At 41.9% G+C, this 20,997-nt stretch overlaps 5 protein-coding genes across 6 annotated transcripts; 3 read left to right on the plus strand and 2 right to left on the minus strand.

The window, feature by feature from the left end:
- The first annotated feature begins 572 nt into the window (after positions 1–572).
- On the plus strand, positions 573–5,888 carry dhx34 (DEAH (Asp-Glu-Ala-His) box polypeptide 34). 2 transcript variants are annotated; one of them, XM_055166819.1, is made up of 17 exons: positions 933–1,135; positions 1,216–1,485; positions 1,596–1,907; positions 2,076–2,330; positions 2,406–2,508; positions 2,627–2,844; positions 2,912–3,086; positions 3,165–3,358; positions 3,437–3,538; positions 3,622–3,879; positions 4,000–4,173; positions 4,280–4,382; positions 4,469–4,575; positions 4,747–5,013; positions 5,100–5,279; positions 5,446–5,590; positions 5,672–5,888. In XM_055166819.1, exons 1-17 carry the CDS (start codon positions 1,061–1,063, stop codon positions 5,809–5,811), a joined length of 3,078 nt encoding a protein of 1,025 aa, XP_055022794.1. In that variant the 5' UTR covers positions 933–1,060; the 3' UTR covers positions 5,812–5,888. The 2 variants fall into 2 exon arrangements, with proteins under 2 accessions (XP_055022793.1, XP_055022794.1); XM_055166818.1 differs by having other exon boundaries at positions 573–1,485.
- Positions 5,889–5,987: 99 nt separating this feature from the next.
- On the minus strand, positions 5,988–10,880 carry spred3 (sprouty related EVH1 domain containing 3; the record flags this gene model as incomplete). Its single annotated transcript, XM_020928784.2, has 5 exons — positions 5,988–9,803; positions 10,007–10,165; positions 10,256–10,317; positions 10,417–10,585; positions 10,707–10,880. Coding segments are annotated over 5 exons (1,569 nt in total), but the record flags the coding sequence as incomplete, so codon positions are not given.
- Positions 10,881–13,470: 2,590 nt separating this feature from the next.
- LOC129407268 (uncharacterized) lies at positions 13,471–16,124 on the plus strand. The gene is made up of 5 exons (XM_055147872.1): positions 13,471–13,506; positions 13,664–13,746; positions 13,829–14,096; positions 14,232–15,944; positions 16,010–16,124. The coding sequence occupies exons 2-5, from the start codon at positions 13,683–13,685 to the stop codon at positions 16,122–16,124; spliced, it is 2,160 nt and encodes a 719-aa protein (XP_055003847.1). The 5' UTR covers positions 13,471–13,506; positions 13,664–13,682.
- A 177-nt stretch (positions 16,125–16,301) lies between these two features.
- Positions 16,302–18,083, minus strand: psmd8 (proteasome 26S subunit, non-ATPase 8). The gene is made up of 7 exons (XM_020928501.2): positions 17,951–18,083; positions 17,526–17,598; positions 17,346–17,448; positions 17,068–17,233; positions 16,877–16,977; positions 16,672–16,783; positions 16,302–16,597 (listed from the first exon to the last, which is right to left on the minus strand). The coding sequence occupies exons 1-7, from the start codon at positions 18,053–18,055 to the stop codon at positions 16,460–16,462; spliced, it is 798 nt and encodes a 265-aa protein (XP_020784160.1). The 5' UTR covers positions 18,056–18,083; the 3' UTR covers positions 16,302–16,459.
- Positions 18,084–18,150: 67 nt separating this feature from the next.
- Positions 18,151–20,451, plus strand: nup88 (nucleoporin 88). The gene has a single exon (XM_020928500.2). It carries the CDS (start codon positions 18,151–18,153, stop codon positions 20,308–20,310), a length of 2,160 nt encoding a protein of 719 aa, XP_020784159.1. The 3' UTR covers positions 20,311–20,451.
- Positions 20,452–20,997: the final 546 nt, after the last annotated feature.

Raw genomic sequence — 20,997 nt, forward strand, 5'->3', positions numbered from 1 at the left:
TATTATTGTATGATGGTCTATCTTTTTAGATGGAGAAAGAGTGAGATGCTTTATTGATCTTGGGGGAAATTCAAGTTTTGTTGCTATTTTGCTGCAACATTTATACTGCACTTATCAGTTGCCTTTGTGTCTCTGGTCAGGTAGGGTCAATAGATCCTGTATCAGTGCAGTCTGAGAAGAGCTTCTTGCATGACCTCCATATGCATGGAGATCATGCAAGAAGCTCTTCTCAGACTGACTACAGGAAAACCAAACACTTTCTAACTTGTGTCCTTTGGGCTGCTGTATGCTGCAGTTCTTGGTTGATTAAAATCCCACAATATGATGTTAAAAATTATCTCAAAAACTGCTCAGTGAGGGTGTGAGCCAGGTAGCCACCAAAGCAGTCAACTGCTCCGTTGTTTACTTACAAAAAAGGTATCTATACTGAACAGGTTAACCAATTTTATGATATATCCATTAGTTAATAACTTAGTTAATAACTCTATGGAGTCATAAACACTGATCCATGCTGCTGCTCCTCGTCGGACATTATTTAAAAACGGACCGGAAGAGGTCCGAGCATGTTTTTGTTCCGCTTTAAAGCTGCATGCATTCGTGGAGTTGAAATACAGATCTGTTGCGATTTTAGTTAAACTAAGTATCGTAGTATTCATTGTGAAACTATGTTTTTTGTAGACCTTTGATACTTTAACCTACTCTGTCATGTCATAAAACAATAGACAGTTGACTATTACATCGTTTGGAAGCAAACATTGGATTTATGCAATACTGTAACTGTTATTAGCCTAGTCAATGGATTCGGGACGGGGGAGAGAGAGTCGCAGCTGGGACTGGGACAGCCCGCGGTGTCGAGCCGAGCTGGATGAGATCTTCTTTAGACAACATGACTACATTCAGAGTGGGACTCCGGAGCATAAGGATTTTTGGGCTTTCTTTGAGCGTTTCCAGAGATTCAAAACAAAGAGGGAGATGTCAGGATATTGCGGCTCAGAAAATGAAATAGTCAAAAAAAGCAAGCATCACAGGGAATTGGACTTGGGGCTTCCTACTGACTACGATGCTCGGTATAAAATCAATGTGTCTGTGTGCACCAAAGACATTGAGGAACGCCTGGGGAAGCAACACAAAGGTGGTAGGTCTTTTTCTGGACCGGGACGTGAAGAGATTGCTGAGTGTCGCCTCTCATATCTGCATTTTCTGGACTTCTCTCAGAAACAGAGTTTTAACAAACTCGCCAAATTGCGAAGAGAGCAGAAGAACTTGCCCATTTTCCAGTACAAGGACCGGATAATAGAGCTTGTGAGACGCCATCCTGTGGTTGTGGTGGCGGGAGACACAGGCTGTGGGAAGTCAACTCAGGTTCCTCAGTATCTCCTGTCTTCAGGATTCACACAGATAGCCTGCACTCAACCACGAAGAATAGCCTGTATATCTCTGGCCAAGAGGGTCAGCTTTGAAAGTCTAAACCAGTATGGCTCACAGGTCTGCTTCAACAACAGCAAAAAGCATATATTCTGGCTAATTAGTGACTTTCTTTTTTTTTTTATTATTATTATAAACAGACATATAATTTTGATCTCTGCTCTTAACAGGTGGGCTACCAAATACGTTTTGAGACAACTAGGACCACAGCCACTAAACTGATTTTCCTGACTGAGGGGCTGCTGCTGCGTCAGATTCAACAAGATCGAGAGCTGTCCCAATACCAGGTGCTGATCGTAGATGAGGTCCATGAGAGGCATCTCCATTGCGACTTTCTCCTCGGAGTTCTACGCTCTCTTTTGGAAAATCATTCAGACCTTCGTCTCATCCTCATGTCAGCCACCATCAATATCAAACTCTTCTCAAATTATTTCAACAGTGCTCCAGTGCTGCAGGTGCCTGGCAGGTTGTTTCCCATACAGGTAGAGTTTTTATTATATAGATAAAATATAATAACTTTAAAATAGATATTATGTGGGTGTGGGTGTTACAAGTCTTCATTCTGAGTGCTACTGTTTTTATACTTTTGAATAGATATTGATTTAACCAGATATATTTCATTAATAAAACAACAACTTTGTTCTTTTCAGGTGACATACAGACCTATTCCTCCGGAAGAACAGGCATCCCGCTCTGAGAAACTTGACCCCCGACCATACCTGCGTATTCTCCAGGGCATTGACCAGCGATACCCCCCAGAAGAACGCGGAGACCTCCTCATCTTTCTGAGTGGTTTGACTGAGATTTCCACAATCCAAGAGGCCTGTCAGATTTATGCTACACACACACGCCGATGGATCATTTTACCTCTGCACAGCACTCTGTCTCTGGCCCAGCAGGATAAGGTACTTCCTTCTTGGGTATTTATGCTTCCTGGTTTCGTATACTTGAAGAGACTGATTCATTTTCTGTTGTTTTAGGTGTTTGACATTGCTCCTCCAGGGGTCAGAAAGTGCATAATTTCTACAAATATTGCTGAGACATCAGTTACAATAGATGGAGTGCGTTTTGTTGTTGACTCGGGTAACAAACGATTTTTGTTTGCTTAAAGCAAAAAGAAAGCTTGGTCATTATTTGTCATTTGCATTGTCATTTAACATCACAAATCATATCAGCAGTAGTGTTCTTGTTCTGTTTATAGGAAAAGTGAAAGAAATGAGTTATGATCCTAAAGCCAAAATGCAGCGTTTGCAGGAATTTTGGATCAGTAGAGCAAGCTCAGAACAGCGAAAAGGCCGAGCTGGTCGCACAGGCCCTGGAGTGTGTTATCGCCTTTATGCTGAATCTGATTATGATGCCTTTGCTCCATATCCTGTGCCAGAAATCCACAGAGTAGCCTTGGACTCCCTAATTCTTCAAGTAAGTGGCCATATTTGTGTATGTGTGTGTGTGTGTAGGTATATATCGCTTTGATTTTTTATCTCAGATGAAAAGCATGGGTCTTGGAGATCCGCTCAGCTTTGTCTTCATTGACCCTCCACCTGCAGCTAGCATCCAAACTGCAGTGACCTACCTCAAAGACCAGGGTGCTCTGGACAGTCAAGGTGAATTAACTACTATTGGGACATTACTGGCACAACTACCAGTAGACGTGGTCATAGGTGAGATTTTCTATATGCGGTTAAAGCAGTTTGGCTATTTAAAGTATAGAGCTAATCTGCTACACATATTTTTTTCAGGAAAGATGTTGGTTTTAGGATCTGTGTTCAACCTTGTGGAGCCTGTGCTGACCATAGCAGCAGCTCTCAGTGTTCAGTCGCCTTTTCTACGCAGTTCACAGCAAAACCCAGACTGCGCCACTGCTCGCCAACCCCTGCACAGCAACCAGGGAGACCCCTTCACTTTGCTCAACACCTTCAATGCCTGGGTGGAGGTATCATTATTATGGTGCCAAAACAAACGAAAAAAATAAAAAATTGTTCAATGAAACATAAAAACATTTTTTGTACAGGTTAAGGGGGAGAGAGGTGGAGGGTCTAGGAAGTGGTGCCGCAGACGAGGTCTGGAGGAGCAGCGGCTTTATGAGATGGTCAATTTACGCAGGCAATTCAAGGCATGCCACTTTTAAAAATTTATTTATTTATTTTTTGTTTAAGTGTGTACACTAGTATATTTTATGATATATTTATATTTTAGGATTTGTTGAAAAGCCAAGGACTGCTAGAATCTGAAGACAGTGCCTCCTCTAGTGGCACCCGTGGTCATCGCATGGAGCGGCTGTCAGAGAGAAGGAAGCTGCATCAGCTGAAGAGAGATCACGAGCAACAGGAGAGCACCAAACGTAAAGTCTTGCGACTGGAGGAAGGCCAGGAGGATTCATCAGGATCAGACACTGAGGACAGAGGCAGACGAAATAAGGACAAAGATAGGGCAGGCCATGATCTGGACATACAGGTAAAATTAATATATAGTAGTCTCACAACACCTGGTACCTTTTGAATGGCTACAATTTAATCTTTCACATTAAATTGTTAACATATAAGATGTGAATAAATGTTTACTGTGCACGGTCAGGAGGTGAAGTTCAAGTTGCGTCACAATGTGTCCGAGCTGCACGATGCAGTGAGTGCCTGTCAGGACCTATCCTCCAGAAAACAGGCACTTCTGAAACTGCTGGTCTGCCGAGGCCTTTACCCACAACTGGCATTACCAGATGAACACAACACTGCCCGGAAGGATTCTGATCAGGTTAGACACCATCATTTACCTCTAAAAAGGTCTATTTATTGCTGAAACTTTTCTTATTGTGTATTTTATATTAACTTTATTTAGGTTTATTTCCCTATAATTTTAGGTTTTTCACACAAAGAATAAGCAGGGAGTTGTGATCCATCCAACAAGTGTTTTTGCCAGTGATCCAGAGGTGTTGCATGTTCCTGAAGATGATGGTAGAGATGGTAAACAGAAAGCATTTAATGATTCAGTCAAAATGAGCATTATTTATACTCAGCTGTATATTTTCCCATGTTTTTAATGCCAACAGGACCTACTAAGAAGGGCAGCAGCAAACATCAGCTACTCGCCTTTGTCACTCTGCTGGAAACTAACAAACCCTATTTGACAAACTGTGTCCGAGTTCCAGCACTGCAGGTACTCCACCTACATACATGTGAACCAATATTATATTATGAATTAAACTTTTCATGGATTCATTTGTTACACCCAAAACAGTAAAAAGTCACACAATTATGTACAGTGTTTCAAAACAAAAGTAATATTGAATACAGTAACTATGTTTTGTTATTTATATCATCCCATTAGACTCTACTCCTTGTAGCGAACTCAGTGGACAGTAATGCTGACTGCAGTCGTCTTGTAGTGGACGGCTGGCTGGAGCTGGAGTTCAAATTGCCAGAGGAAGCTCTGAAGATCCTGTCCACAGCTCTATTGCTCAGAGCAGAGTGGGAGCGCCTTCTTCTGCACCAGCTGGGTCAGGGATCAGTGCTGGAATCATCAACAAAAGGAGTGTCCCGAAAAGACTTAGAGAAATTAAGTGATGGCCTGGTTCGCTTTCTGCTTTACACTGAGGTTCAAATCCACTTTTATCTATTTTATTTCAGCACAATTTATTCTAACTTAAACTTTTGTAATTCTTTTTTTTTTTGCTTCCATAGGTCAGCTATAGCATCCGTAGACTGACAGCTTTACAAACTCAGAACCTGTACATAGGCCCACAAGCTGAGGAGACCACATATTCTGGTGTTAACGCCCTTTTTCCAGGAGTTGAGGCCAAACCAGATCCCATTAAAGGAGGCCTTTGTGTCAACAGTTTTTTCAATTACAACTGTCTGTCTGTAAGTCACTATGTCTATATTAACCTTTTAAAATGAAAAATAAATGTAGCATCAGGTCTTTGATTATCTTGATTTTTAAAATAATGTTTAATAGACATAAAATGTAGCAATAAGTTCAAGTTACTATCAGGTTACCAAAAAGATTATTTATGGTTTGTGTTTACAGGACTCCAGAGATCTGTACAGTGAATGTCTGCGTGCTTTCTGGACCTGTCCAAACTGTGATCTGTACATGCCTCTCACTCCCCTGGAGCGCATGCAGCACGAGGCCACCTGCAGGCCGCCAGGAGAACAGCAGCAGACAGAGGAAGGTCAGTGTTTTAAATTTTTGGTGCTCTCCCTGGACCTCATTATACTGTAATTTGATCTCTTTTTGTGTTAATGTTTTTCAGAATCGGTAAGCACAAAAACAAACTTGTCCATGTCCAGTTTGACAAGAGTTTACCATTGTGACATCTGTGACAAAGATTTGACTCTGACTTCAACTGAGATTCTTAAACACAAGCGGCAGCACATGTATTCTGCTAAATAACCAATGTCAACTCCGGCCAGTTACTAATCAAAGGCTATGCATTTCTTAGAGTTAAAAAATTAAATGTATTTTTTGTACATGTCTCCCTCATTGTTTGTGTGAAGAGATGAAAAGACACTCATTTAAAATATAGAGTGAGGGTTTAATAATGATACAAACCCACGATATGTAACACCTCAAAGCAGCACATTGGCACAAAGTCAGAAGTAAGACAGCACGGAAGATAAAAACCTGTCTCAAAAAATAAAGAATCAGAATAAATATCTCAATAAATAAATAAACAGGTAATATTTCAAGAATTACTTTGAAACATAAATAAATACATACAATTAAAAATATGCACATTGGCAAAAATCAATAACCCAAAATGTAAAGAGTACTTAATACAGAGTTACTTGGAAATAATAAGTTATTGATTAATCAAATCAAAAGGCACATTTATTAAGATGTAAGAATGGGGCCTGCAGGTGTGATTGCATGACTGTCAGTGCTGTCCTCTCCTCTAACACTAAATATGAACCAGAAGTAGCAAACTGTGTGCAATGGCTTTACTAGTTGTGTCTGCACCATTGAGTGAACATGTGCGTCAGTGTGCAGGATTCGCACTGCAGAATTGTGGGGAGTGGGTGTGTGTGGGTGAGACGGGTAATTCAAGATCAGAAAATGGCAGTCTCGTGACCAACTAGGTTTGTGTTCCCCGCCATTTTGACACAATATCTTCTTCACTGTTGGCAGAAAGGCCTGGGCCATGTCAGATATCATGACTGCCTGCTGCCTGTTCACTCACATTAAGTCACTTTGGATAACAGTTCTTGGCTAAACCTAAATGTAAGTTTGATGAAGCTTCTGAAAGGTTCATTCTGCCATAAACCAGGGTCTCCAGGCACCACATTATGTCTACACAACACTGTAATAGCCATAATTTCTTAAACGCACACAGTGCTGTTACTGTAAAAGGAACTGCCTCATATATTTTAATACAGATTTAATTTTACACAAATTTTACACAGCCTGTGTATTTCTTTTTGAAATGTTAATATTTGTTATTAAAAAATACCCTGTGTGACTGCTAAATGTATAATATGCAGGATTTTCCAAATGTATGTTACAATTTACTGTAGATCTCTTAACACAATGTAGTGGTGTCTGAACTGTGAGATGGATGCCCAATGCATTAAATTCTTGCTCAAATTTAAACCAATATACATAGAGCTATAACAGAACACTCATATAGCTTCAGAAATCAGTATAAAACAAATAAAATAGGTGTGAAGAAGCCTGTTTACAAATACTGTCTAAGAAATCCTGAATATTATACTGTTAAGCACCGTTCAAGCTAATTGATTTTTTTTCTTTTTAAAAGGTGCACTGTGCAGGATTTAGTAACACAGAGTGAGAAATAATTTTTCATATTCTGTAAAAAGACAACTATTCTGATGAATATTCTGATGAATGAATGATGAAAAGAAAGGAAAAATGTTGCAAAAACGGAAAACAAAAAATGCAAATCCTATACACTGCACCTTTATGCATTCCAATAAAGCAATGCACATAAAAGTACAACAGCTTTATCTCAATAATCCAAGCTGATAAAAGCCTTTCTTACACTTTTCACTGTTTTGCAGTGACTTGGTATGTTGTCCATATTTTGTCTAAATTCTGGTTAGTTGTTGCACCACTTTGCAGGTGAACAGGGCTAAATAGCAGCGTTTCCATTTATATTTAAAGCAACATTCAACAAACATACCCTAAGCTGTTCCCTCACAAAGAGCTTGGTCCATTATTTTCAGGTTGATGTGTCTGCAGTATGCATGTTCAGACTTGCATGCTGCCCATCACAGTTGTGTCGCTAGTATCATTACTGTTTTGTTTTTCAACATAGTAATACTGTATGTGTGACCATTAACTCCTTTACTGTATAGTTATATACCGAGTATATACCATTGATTCTTGTACTGTTCATTGCACTTATTTTTGGTAGTGTCTACCTTAAAGGCCAAGACACATCTAAAGATTTGTCACCATAGGGTCCTGCTTCACTGGTCTTTGGGACTATATGACGCTTTTGTACATTAGGTAGAATAAACTCAATCAGAGGCCTCAGTTGTAAGCACCTTGACTGATTCAACAAGTATAGTGGTAAGATGTAATGTCTTATATGTGTAATATTTTACAAATACATAGGTAAATGAAATAATCAATGTGATTTTAATGATTGACACATATTTTGGATTTTATGATTACAAAAAAATCCCCATTTTATGGTTACCAAGGACCACAATGAATAACATTTTGACTTTTAGTCTTAGTGGTTGTCATTGCAACTTCCCTCAATCACATCTGAAAAGTGTTCTTTTGTGGCAATCTACTACTCAATCAAAAGACAACAATCATGGGACCTCTCCGTACTTTGACTTCTTTACCTGGGGATCTGAGGTAAAATCAGAGGTAAAGGGTGATATCTGCTTATCTGATGGATAAACAGGCTAGCACAAAACAGATTACTTCTCCACCATGTTTTGAATGTGTGTCACTGGGGGGTTCTTTCAATATGTTCAACATTTAATAAAATATACCAATTAAAATTATAACAATTATATATATAAACATCTTTAGTTTTTGTGTTTTTCTTTCTAAATAAAAAGAAACAAAACATTTGAAACAGTGTACACATCATCTTTGCCCTTCTCTTACGGGTGTCTGAAGATGGCCAACTCTGCAGATCCACTATGAAGGCTTAAGATGACACCCACAGATCCTTGTGAGCACAGTGCACCTTCAGCAGGCAGGGGCCTGGAGGAGTGCCCCGGGTTGCACAGACAAAGAGCAGGAATGCAGTGGAAGGCCATAGGGCTTTGGAGGGCCTGGATCTGCTGAGAACACTATAAACCACTTGCTCCATGTAGTGCGTGCCTATAGGTGCTCTCTAATCTCAACATCCAAACCACATTTGGTCCAGGGAACCCCTCCCACCCCTGCGCCTGGTCTCATCGCACTGCTTTGTGCTTTCCCCCACAGCAGCCACACCTCTCTCCACAGCGCAGGCAGGCGCGCAAAGGCAGGTAGCAGCACATGCAGGGCACAAAGACTGACAGGGCTAGGAGGGCCAACCAGCGCGCACAGCAGAGAGGGTGCGGATGGCCCCCCAGTGAGTCATCACATGAGCACGGCTCCCAAAACTCTCCCTCCGAGTCCGACATGCAGTGGTAGAGCAGACTCTCTGCGCACCACACACATGTCCACTGGCGCAGGCAGTGCAGGGCCGGGTCAGGGGCATCTCTACAGCGCCCCCTCCCGTTTTCAGATGCGCTGAACACAGAACGGCAGTAGACACAGCGGGACGAGCATGACGATGAGGCCTGGGGACACGGGCTGTCATCATCCGGGGATATCACCCCAGGGTCACCACTACTGCTAGCCCCGCCCCCTCTCTTACGAGTCCGTGATCTAGGTGTAGCCAATGAGGTGTGTATGCAGCAAGGTGAAGGGGACCCTTTACCTGTGTCCTGGGGTGAGCCGCCACCCGAAGACATCCCGGAGACAGCGTTGGACATGGACATGCAAGTTGGGGAGGATGAGGACAGACGTTGGGACGCTTTACTATCCAAACTCACGGTCACATCACAGCCTGTTGTTCCCACTCCTGCCAGCTCCTTCTCAAATCGCACCACACACAGCTCAGACTTGTCCTGTAAACTAACTCCACTGCCCACAACCACACCTCCTGTCAGGCCCCCCACCATAGTCCTGGTAGCACCGGCTCGGCGGTAGTCCTCATAGCCCCTGGAGCCCCACAGGTCTTTGCAGGGGTCAACGCTGCGCAGGTCTCCCTCTTCCAGCAGTGAAATGGTAGGAGACAGAGGGGACAGAGGAGATGATGCAGGGGGACCAACAGTGGGCGTTGGAGGAGCAGGTGGAGGAGGCGGAGGAGCAGGGGGATTCAAAACAGCAGACATTTGTGAAAGCTGGTGCTGTCCGGGCCGGGTGTGTATCTGCGGAGAGTATAGAATTACTGAATAAGCCAAGAACAATGTGTACAGTGGCAGTAGAAGTACACACAACGCTATCATCTCAAGGGTGCTTGAAATAGATGGATGGGTGACTTGGTATTTTCTACAAATAGCATAAGTTCTTATTTAGAGAATAACACAAGATACCACAAGACATTGTTCAAGATGGTCATGGATGTATTTACCTGAGCAGGAGTTTGTGTTGTGACAGCATGACTGGAGCCAAAGCCAAATTCCTCTGCTCGTACAAAACAGGTAGATGAAGATTCACTTGTGACGATGGTGATGGGTTTGGGAAGCATTTCCTTCCGACTGTTTGACGATGACTCACTTCCTGTATGGGACTAACAAAGGATGAAAGTCATTCCTCAAGTGATCGACTCCAAAATAAAATGCTAGTAAAACAAGACAAACCCAGCTACTCAGACACTTACAGCTTGTCCATCATCTTCGGTGTCAGCCTCTTCAGGGGTTGAGGATGAGGGGGAGTCTGAGCCTTTTCAGAAGGAAATAAACTGGATTTAAGAACTGAATGATCAATTGTATGCCATGATAGAAACTGCATAGAAGAAAGTCACTTAACACTTGTTAATACCTCTATCGAGTTTGTCTATAACAGCCTGCAACCCTTTTTCAAAGGAGATGGCATCAGCAGGACTCTGGAAAGTGAGGCCAAACTTGCGATCTTCAACTCTCCAATGATGGAAGATGGGGTTTACTTTGTTGTAGACCAGTCCTCTTTGCACTGCACACTCCAACACCGGCTAAAGACAGAGCCAACCCAAAACAAACCACAGACTTATAATGAACCACCATGGAACACTATGCAACAAACACCACCCAGGCTACGGTCTTCAGGTGGATCACACTGCCACACAAACTCACAGCTCGATCTCGCAGCCGTTCTCCTCGTATGATGTACTCTCTCCGTCCTCTACCTTCATGACTCCGCCCCTTACATATGACCACATGACTAAGGCCGCCACCTCCTAGGGGCACCCAGCCGCCACTGGAGTCATCACGTGTCATCACCACTGCACGAACACGCACACTGGGAAGTCAAAGGAGGGGAGGAAGGAATATTGTCAGATTAAATAAGCACAGTGAACATGAAAAAAACATTTAGTAAGGTTATGCAAAAATATATTTTACACATAATAAAAAATACTAATGGAAATATTGACAGACATTGACATATCAACAGGTGTTTAAGTGTGATGTACACATTCAAAATTATTTTCTGTATTTTGTGTAAGTGTCGAAATGTAAATTTATCCAAGCTCAGCCAGCAAACCTATGCATAATATAATCACAGTACACTAACATGTTTATATAGCCTACAATAATCTATCTCTACATTTTGGAGGTAGTTGCCATTTTATTGAGCATTATAATGTAAACATGAAAGGTCTGGAGGAAGCCTTTTGTATTGGCAGCAGCCTCAAAAAGCAGTCCAAACTGTGATTCAATGTGAAACTCGATAAGAAAGGAAATGTGGATGAACTCGATAAAAGCAGCGCCGAGGAGGTGAGAATGGCCAACAGGCGGAGGGAGGGAGAATGAGTGTTTCCCACATAGATGTATCAATGAACGCACCCATTCGCCATCAGAGGCCCGGCATTCGTAAGGCAGCCTCCACGGTTTGGCCTGTCTTCGACGATTACTGAATCAACAACTTCATATAGCGGCTTTGATATTCTCTGATGTTATGTTATGTTGTTTCGATCAAATTACATTGGGTTTGTTGTAATTATTTTGCCATATGCAGCTTGGTTTTCCCCATAACGCCCTGCGCGCGCGCTCATTAATGCAGGCCTATATGATGCTAGATTTTTTTTTTTTATGAATGGGACACAACCAGCCTGACTTCGACATCGCCCAGTGCCTTACATATTTCGCCGGAAATGTTATTAGGTCCAAATAAAATCGCGTGTGAAAAAGAGAGCGAGTGGGAGAGAGGTTGGGGAGGAAACAAGAGATGGGGGAGGGGGCCATTAGAGAAAGGAAGGAGGAGAGGAAGGGTGAGGAGGGAGCGCGAGAGAGGGAAAAAAAAATCACATTTCATTCATAAAGTTTGGCTTTAAAAATCATAATGAAAGCTCGAGACACGTTGATAAAAACCAAACGCATTCACCCATGCCTTGTATAAGTGATTCCGCATCTTTATATACGCGATTCTGGCCTCGCCATATTTTGCTTTTTCCCACATTTTACACATTGGTTGATTTCGTGACTGTTTTTTGCCATTTGCTAAGCACGCAATGACTTTGGAGAAGAGCGGCGCTTATGTCGCTTGTTTAACGTGTCATCTATTTCCAGTCTTTTGGACATTATGAGCTAGTCATCCAAAAGCACAAGTCCACACGGCGCTACGTTTACATTGATCACATATTGGCTCGGATCTATGGGAAATGGGCCGTATAATGTTGCCTGGGGACTACGTAATGGTGTTTTTATCCTCGGCTGCCAGCTAAACTGAAGTGCACCGCTTGTGACAATATAGCCAGTGTGATGCTGGCTTATTGGAGGTACATCCACGGCGCTGTCTTTCGCTCTGTCAGTTTGGCTGGATGGCTTGACAAATGTCTGATAGCAATGTTAAAAATGAAAATGTAAGGACTTACTCGCCCTCCATGGCTCGCTGTAGCCCGCCGCTTGCAGCAGCCCACTCAGGGGTCTCCTCACTTTATATCCTCCTTTCAGGAAAGAGTAGCTCACATCCTCGCTTTTTCGGCTCTCATTTTGCTAATCTTCCGCTGCCTTTCTCTGGTGCTCCGGCTCCCTCTCTCCCCACCTTTATGTCGTTTCGGTGTATCAGGATAGGTTTGAGGTTGCAGCAGCCATTTTCCGCTGGCAGCATCCTCCCTCCCTTCCTGCCTCCCTCTTACTTCAAATCACTCCCTCGCTTCGCCTCTTCCCTTTCTCACTCTACCTGCCCTGTACCAACACTGCACTCAGTGCTGACTGCATCGTGCCTCTCTCTATAGGGTGTTTCACTAAGGCCATGTGATTGCAAATGACTGAAATGTAGCTCTCAGTTGATCATAGACGCGGTGACGTGGGTGGTAGGCATCAAGCTGGGTAAACCGTCAATGACCTCCAGTTTATCCTACAATATGTCTTTAAAAACTTCAGCAGTACTGTCTGAAACTTAATTTGTAATGCATTTGTTCTTCATTGTTTACACTGTAGTCGGAAATAGACTAATGTACATGGGTGAGGTTGCCGCTGGTAAAGTTCAGCACCACGGACAGCGCCAGATAAAGCGCAGCGCGGTCAATCCATGTTGGCCACGAAGTTTCAGGCTTATTTTTATGCATCCAAATCGCACTGCTTTTAAACTCTGGAAGTTTATAACAATTAATCACACAGACATTTCACAATAAGTTAAACAAGTTGCTTTATCAGCAAAGCAAGCAAAGCACTTGTTGCTCAAACTCAATACCCTAAGTAGGCCCCTCCCCCCTTAAAAATGTTAAATATTGCTGAATTTGTCAAACTGTAAACCCACACTCCGATTAATTTTCTGTGTAAATAAAGTAGTCTATAATATCGTCAATCAAATGTTTGCTAAAATTCAATTCCGGAATGTACCACGTGCGTGTTTGGACGCACTTTGTTTGTGTTCAAATAGACGAGCGTTGAGAGAGACCAGTAGACTGATCAAATTGCGACTCAGAAACAGGTAACCTACGTCGAAATGTCATGCCTTTTTTTTTTTTTTACGTTCAATCTACAGCAAATATACATGCTAGGGTATATGTTATTTTCTGCTAGGCTACGGTTACGTGTAGGTTATCTTAACGTTATGTGCTCTTGGTTCTTCAATATACTATTTTCAGCAAGGCTAACAGTAATATAATGGGTGGTGGAGCGTCTAAAAAGAAGAGACAAAAACAGAAAAAGAAACGAGCTACAGACCCAGGTATAAAATCCTATCTTCTAAATACAACCTTATCTGAAAACTTGATTTAGACCTTTTGAACTTGTCAACTGTTGTCCCGCAGCAAATGATGAACCAGTTCCACCTCGTGACTCTGCCATTATACCTGATGTGAATGCTTCCCAACAAAAGGAGAACTGTCAAGGATGTTCACATGATGATGAAGAAAGTAAGTGCAGTATAGAATGTGCTGCTCCACTAGAAAATAGACAACCACAAAATCTAAATTCTGCTGGACAAGTGGAACAACTAAATATTGGAATGGTAGAAAGATCAACTTATGAAAACAATACTGAAGTGAAACCCCAAGCAGGTGTGCATCAAGTTACCAGGTGAGCTCTGTCCTCTCAAATTATTAGGCTACATTGCACTACAAGGATTGTGTTAAAATTAGGATGGACTATTGGATTTACATATTATGTAATGACTGTAAGTATTTTGTCTTTTTGAAATATATATCTGTGCAGATCTGAAAGAGAGCGTGAGGGTAAAAAAGTCACAGCCTCCCATTTAACTGAAAAACACGAAAAGCAGCCTGGAGCTTCAAAAGGGAAACAAAAATTACTGATAATAATAACAGGAAAACAGGTAGGCACAATTGTCCTTACCAAGCCGGATCTGCACTCACAACACCCACCTGTGTGTCCACCTTCTCACAAAAAGCGGCACAATATAGAGGAAAATGAGCTAAATCAAGATATCATTCCTAATACTGGTGTACCTGCAAAACACACTGAAGGAAATGATCAACCAGAAGAGCGTAGTGAAAGTTCACATCACATTGAGAAGAGGACTACAACTGCAAGTACATCGCAGCAAACGGGAAAACAGGCAAACACAAGTATCCTCAACAAGCCAGATGTGCTCAAACTACAACTAACTATAATGTCAATATGTATATCTTGTCACAAAGAACAGAAGGCTTTAGAAGCAAATTTGCCAAATCAAGATATCATTCCTGATACTAGTGTACCTACAATACTCACACAAAGTAATCAGCCAGAAGATGGCAATAAAAGCCTAAATCACACTGAAACAAGGTCCACAATTCAGGGCATAGCGCAGCAAACAGGAAATCAGGACAGTGGGCAGCAATCACCTATAATACCAATGTGTCCACCTTCTAACAAAGAAAATGAAAATGTGCTAAATCAAGATATTTGTCTTAATATGTGTGTGCCTACAAAAAATACTGAAGAAGCTGACCAACCAGAAGATGGCAGTAAAAGCTCACACCACACTGAGACCAGGGCCACAATTCCGCACACACCACAGCAAATAGGACAACAGGCAAACACAAGTATCCACAGCAAGCCAGATGTGCTCTCACAACAACCACCTACATTGCCAGTATGTATACCTTCTAACAAAAAACAGAAAGATTTACAAGAAAATGTGACACATGAAGCTATGATTCCTAATATTGGTGTACCTACAAAACACACTGAAGAAACTGAGAAGAAACAGCCAGAAGAAAGCTCAAATCACACTGAGACCATGGGCACCATTCAGGGTAGATCAATGCTAGCAGAACAACAGGCAAACACAAGTAACCTTAGCAAGCCAGGTGTGCTCTCACAACAACCACCTGCAGCTCCAGTATGTATACCTTCTAACAAAGAACAGAAAGATTTAAAAGAAAATGTGACACATAAAGCTAACCTTCCCATTATTGGTGGACCTGCAAAACACACTGAAGAAAGTGATCAGTCAAAAGAAAGCTCACATCACACTGAGACCAGGGCAACCATTCAGGGCACATTACAGCAGTTTACAGAGACTGGCAAAGGAGAAACCAAAACACATCTCACTGAGATCAGCAAACCAAGTATACATGAAATGTGTTCTCAGCATGAAACAGCACAGCCACAGCTCTTAGAAGTTATAAATGGTTCTATTAAAGATGCAAAATTCCCCACTCAACAGCAAACACCAGGAGATTCAAATTCAAATGCCCCGAAGCTCAATGAAAAACTGGCTTCAACCCACAAAAAACATCCTATAATAGAAAATAAAACATACAAACTTGATGAGGGGAAGAGTCAAGCCACTACGAACTCTGGAAACACAGATGAACCTCTCTCTGATAACTCTGGAATACCACTGTTCACTGTAAACCAAAGATGTCCTAATGAGGCTCATCGCAGACACAAACCTGGCCCTGTACCCAAAGTCAGCAGGTGAGTGAAAATTTAATAACTACTTTAAATACTTTTTCAAATGAATCAAAACTTTTCTCAAATAGGTTTGGTGCCCGACCCAACTACCTGTCTGAAGCTCCTTGGATTACCACAGCCAAAGTTGCAGCCTTTGTGGCACTGAGAGCATTCGAAGACCGGGAAAAGCAAATGGAGGACTAGGTTAAACAGCAAATGGGCATAATTAAATGCGTTATTAAATATTTTAAGTGTATTTAAATATGTATTTTAGACAAGTGTTATGTTATTTAGGTTTATAAGGCATCAAGAAAGAGGAACTGCAACCTAAATCTATTTGGCAATCAACTTTTTAAAAATTCTGAACAGAATGAGAGTAAGCATGTTTGTAAGTTGTTTATTTTTTATTTTTTTGAATGCTGCAAACATAAGAAATCTGTTTCCATGGTACAAAGAAACACCAACATTTAGACAAAGTATATGGATATACCTTATATTTCAATTTATGGGAATTTTACTGATTAATGGAATAACACAGGTTACACAATCATTTCCAGCTGCCTTGCGTATTCAATGACCTGCTGTGCTAGTTCTGTAGATGGGATGTTAACCTCCTCTGTGCGCTGTTGCTGACTGGTAAAAGAGTAATATCCATCAGGACTCAAAGTCCATTTCCTCTGTAATAAAAGGACTTGGTGTTAATATGCAAAAAACAATCACAACACACCTATTTTAATATGATTCTTCATACCTTTTTGGCATATTCTGTCATCTTTTTGGGAGAGCTAAAAAAAAGTACTCGTGTGGCTTCATTGAACTGGATTTGCTCATATGCCTTCTCTATGCAGCCTGCAATTTCATCGCTGAAAGGTATATAAAGCACACACAGTCTAGTTAGACCGAGACGCCATTAAAAACATTTAGCAGATTTGCAGTACTACTTTGTACTTACTTACCGGATTGTGTCAAGGAGAATATCAATGAAGAAGGTATAGCTTTCGGCAGGTATGTTACCTTTTGCAAGAAATACTTTGTTATAACTTCCCTCCATCAGGTACTAAACAAAAACAAAATCAGTAGACAGATTAGACTACAAAATTGTATAAGTGTGAATATATTTTAAATACACAAAGAAAAAGATTTCAACCTGCTCCAAGGACACTGGGTGCCTGATGTACACATTTGTTTGAATATCTTTTGCACTTAGCCTCTCAAGTTCAGTATGAAACTCTGAGACTCGATTCTGTGACAACAGGAAGAGTAGGTTCAACCCAAGCAACTGGTGCATGTAGGCAGCTTCGGGTAGTTCATTCCTTACAAACAAACAAACAAACAAAAATGTATATATATATATTTATTTATATTTTAAAAAAATAATAATAATTTATTGTTATAAAAGTCAAACCAAATAAGGAACATAATTACTTGTAGTCAAAGTAATAACACTTTAACTGTGCCATGTATCTTTCAAAAGAGGGGATGTCTTTCTTAAGAATACTCCACAAAGCTCCAATCTCCAGGACATCACCTACAAAACAAGAATAAACAGACATTTTCATAACATTCATAGGAACAACAATATGGCACAGATGCCATCATACTTACGGGCCAAAATGAGCTGTTGCTTGGTGAGTGAAGACCCAGTGGTGGGTAAAAAGTTCAGTTCAAGTAATGAAACCTGTATAGAAATCAGCAACAGTGTAAGCCAACAAACGGCTAATGTAAATAAATGCACCCCATCTACATCTTGCCATCATAACAAAAGGACAAAAACTGACGTAAACAGTACATGTTTGAGATTAAATACTCATGTGAGACAAACTAGTTCGTATATCAAATTATTCAACAACACACCGGAAAATATGTTTGGAAACTGTATTTAAATGTCAAATCCGATATGAACATGTTAGCTTGATTAGCAAGGGTTAGCTTCCCAAGCTGCTTTAGCTACAGTGACTGACTAGAATATTTTTACGCAGTATCCACTCAGCAGTGTAGCTACATAATCAGAAAGACAACTCTCACAATACCTTTAATTTGCTCAAAAGCTCTCCACATTTACTCAGATTTGGGTTTTTCTTGTTCCATTCCGCCTTCAGAGTCTCATACAATCCCGCAGTCTCTTTCAGCGCCATGGTGATTCTGCAAAAAGTACGGCACCGGCCGCCGGAATACGGTACATACTGTCGTAAAACCTGATGTTTTCCACGCACCCGATTGGCAGTTCAAGATGGCGGCATTCAACACGGAACAGTGGCGAAATTATCTACCAAATCATTCAATTTTTACCAGAACTCGTGAAAATATTCTGTCAGAAGCCAATGGGAACGGGAAAAGTGTCGCCAAGAATCTCGCTTTTTGTTTGGGTGCAGACTTTTTTATGTGGGACGAGACCGCACGCGCCTTTCACACTACCAATCTGCGACAGCTAAATTTGTCACCAGAAGATTCCACCAACAACGATGGGAGTTATCAGACTCTCATGTGCATTAATCCTCCCTTTTTTGAGGTAAGCCAAGTGCTGCTTAGTCCAACTCGGCATCATGTAGCACTCATCGGAAAGAGAGGTGTCTCCGTGCTGGAGCTTCCCCAGCGATGGGGTAAGAAGTCGGAATTTGAAGGTGGAAAGAGCGAAATAAACTGCAGGACCATCCCAGTAGCGGAGCGTTTCTTCACCAGCTCCCCTTCTGTGAGTCTACGTCAGGCAGCTTGGTTTCCCACCGAGATTGAAGAGCTCTACTTGGCGTTGCTCATGTCAGATAATACCATCAGGTTTTACAGCCTGAGCTCGCCTCAGACGCCAACAAAATTACTTTCACTTTCGCAGTCAGACGACGACAGTTCAGCCCATCAGCCTGCACGCTCCTTCGCTGCATCTCTGGGGGAGATTGCAGTGGCGTTTGACTTCGGCCCCGCTTGCTCCGCTCAAAGAAAACTGGCAGCGCAGCGCTCCAAAGAACAGCCCCTTTACCCCCTATATATCCTCTATGAAAATGGAGAGACCTACGTGAGCTACACGAGCCAAAGCAACGGGATCACTTTGAGCAAGCTAGTTGGACCTCTCCCTATGTACCCTGCTGCAGAGGACAACTACGGGTATGATGCCTGTGCCATCCTGTGTATTCCATGTGAGCCCAGCATCTTGATCATTGCCACAGAAACAGGTACTCTGTATCATTGTGTGGTACTGGAGTCTGAAGAAGAGGAAGAGTCTGAGAAGTGGATTGACAGCTCAGAGACAGTGCCAGCCCTGTATGTGTTTGAGTGTGTGGAGTTGGAGCTCACCCTTAAAGTGGCAACTGGAGAGGACGAAGAGCCCCAGGAGTTCGACTTCACTTGCCCCATTCGTTTGCACAGAGACCCGTTGTGCCAGCACAGGTATCACTGTACTCATGAGGCAGGGGTGCACAGTGTGGGGCTTATTTGGATTAATAAACTACAAAAGTTTATTGGCTCAGGTGAGGAGGATAAAGACAGCCTTCAAGAGCTGGCAGCTGAGAAGCGTTGCATTGTGGAGCACATCCTTTGTACTAAACCTCTCCCAACAAGTGAGTCGGCCCCAGTGCGTGGCTTTTTGATTTTGTCAGACCTGTCTCTGGGAGCTACTATGATCTGCATCACTAGCAGCTATGAGTGCATCCTGTTGCCTCTCCTGAGCTCAATCCGCCCTCCCTCTCCTCCCCTGCTCTGTTCCCACCCTGGACCAGGCTTGGGAAATTCACCTCTGCGTGCAGTTGCTGATGATTCCTTTGAGCAGCATATTCGTAACATTTTGATGCGCAGCTCAACCAATCCTCTTGTTCTTAAAGCTGGAGACAAAGAAACGGCCCCTCCTCCTCAAGAGTGCCTCCAACTCCTCAGCAGAGCTACTCAAGTGTTTAGGGAGGAGTACATCCTGAAACAGGACATGGCTCGTGAAGAGCTGCAGAAAAGGGTGAAGCTGCTTACAGGTCAGAAGAAAAAGCAGCTAGAGGAGCTGGCTCTGTGCAGAGAGGGAAAGAAGAGTCTCACTGAGGCAGCAGAGAGGTTGGCTGACAAATACGAGGATGCCAAGTATCGGCAGGAAACCATAATGAACCGTGTTAAAAAGGTTCTTGGTAGCCTTCAAAACCAACTGCCAATTTTGTCAAGTAGTGAAAAGGACATGAAAAAAGAGCTCCAGTCCATCAGTGATCAACTGAAAAATCTAGATAATAGCATCAAGCAGGTGAACATGAAGATGGAGTACCAGAAGACACAAGTTGGCAAAGACCAGGCTGCAGAGAAGACTCCAGTACAACTAAATGCTCAGCAGAAGAAAGTTGTGCAGGATGTTCTCAAAGACCATGGACAGCACATTGGAGACATGATGAAACAAATCAAAGACATTAAAAACCATTTTAGTTTTTAAGCGCTGTTTCTGTGTTTACTGGCATTTTTGCGAGGAGGTGTTTTTTTGTTCACATTTCCACTTTACTTAAGTTTAATATAACATTTGAAAAAATAAATCTTTGTTTTTGTTTTGCTAAATAAATGTTTTAAATACATAGAACATCTGTGTATTCTTTGCAGAATATGCAGATCAATGCAAGCATACACCTACAACAGTTTAGTGAAGTATACTACGGTATACAATAATGATATATATAAGGCTTTTACTATAAAATATTACAATTTCAGCATATAAAAATGTAATATTCCACAGTATCTGACGGAGTTATGTAAACGTAGAAGTTAGTTGAGAGATATTGCAGAAACTTTCATTGCACTTTGTCCACCAGATGTCACTGTTGCGCTCTGTTCTTTTCCTATACATTTTTTTGAGATGCCTCTTGGTGAGGAGTTCCCCGCGTAAACACAGTGACGCAAACGGAGACCCCAATTTCCTTGAGTCAGCTTCACAGGGGGTGATTTACTGCGTGAAGGGGTCACTGTACAGTTGTTACTTTTCGTAGCTCTATTCTGGAGGCCTGTTGATATGTGTATATTTAGTTATAATGTTTTGGAGATGATGATGATGTTGGGAAGACATAAATCATTGCACAAACTACGCTATGAAAAACAGCGCCTAAGCAATTTAATTTACGCGGGGGAAGGG

Source organism: Boleophthalmus pectinirostris, unplaced genomic scaffold (genome assembly GCF_026225935.1).
Source record: "Boleophthalmus pectinirostris isolate CB_2022bp ecotype Guang Dong unplaced genomic scaffold, ASM2622593v1 HiC_scaffold_9, whole genome shotgun sequence".
NCBI classification, from domain to species: domain Eukaryota; kingdom Metazoa; phylum Chordata; class Actinopteri; order Gobiiformes; family Gobiidae; genus Boleophthalmus; species Boleophthalmus pectinirostris.

Excerpts from the sequence above, each read along its gene's own strand:
- dhx34 (XM_055166818.1), top strand. The coding sequence starts at position 796 with ATGGATTCGGGACGGGGGAGAGAGAGTCGCAGCTGGGACTGGGACAGC. Across the intron at positions 3,087-3,164 it reads ACCAGTAGACGTGGTCATAG|GAAAGATGTTGGTTTTAGGA; the intron begins GTGAGATTTTCT and ends TATTTTTTTCAG. Across the intron at positions 3,359-3,436 it reads CCTTCAATGCCTGGGTGGAG|GTTAAGGGGGAGAGAGGTGG; the intron begins GTATCATTATTA and ends TTTTTTGTACAG.
- LOC129407268 (XM_055147872.1), top strand. The coding sequence starts at position 13,683 with ATGGGTGGTGGAGCGTCTAAAAAGAAGAGACAAAAACAGAAAAAGAAA. Across the intron at positions 14,097-14,231 it reads GGTGTGCATCAAGTTACCAG|ATCTGAAAGAGAGCGTGAGG; the intron begins GTGAGCTCTGTC and ends ATATCTGTGCAG. Across the intron at positions 15,945-16,009 it reads CCTGTACCCAAAGTCAGCAG|GTTTGGTGCCCGACCCAACT; the intron begins GTGAGTGAAAAT and ends TTTCTCAAATAG.
- psmd8 (XM_020928501.2), bottom strand. The coding sequence starts at position 18,055 with ATGGCGCTGAAAGAGACTGCGGGATTGTATGAGACTCTGAAGGCGGAA. Across the intron at positions 17,449-17,525 it reads GCAACAGCTCATTTTGGCCC|GTGATGTCCTGGAGATTGGA; the intron begins GTAAGTATGATG and ends CTTGTTTTGTAG. Across the intron at positions 16,598-16,671 it reads TGACAGAATATGCCAAAAAG|AGGAAATGGACTTTGAGTCC; the intron begins GTATGAAGAATC and ends CTTTTATTACAG.
- nup88 (XM_020928500.2), top strand. The coding sequence starts at position 18,151 with ATGGCGGCATTCAACACGGAACAGTGGCGAAATTATCTACCAAATCAT.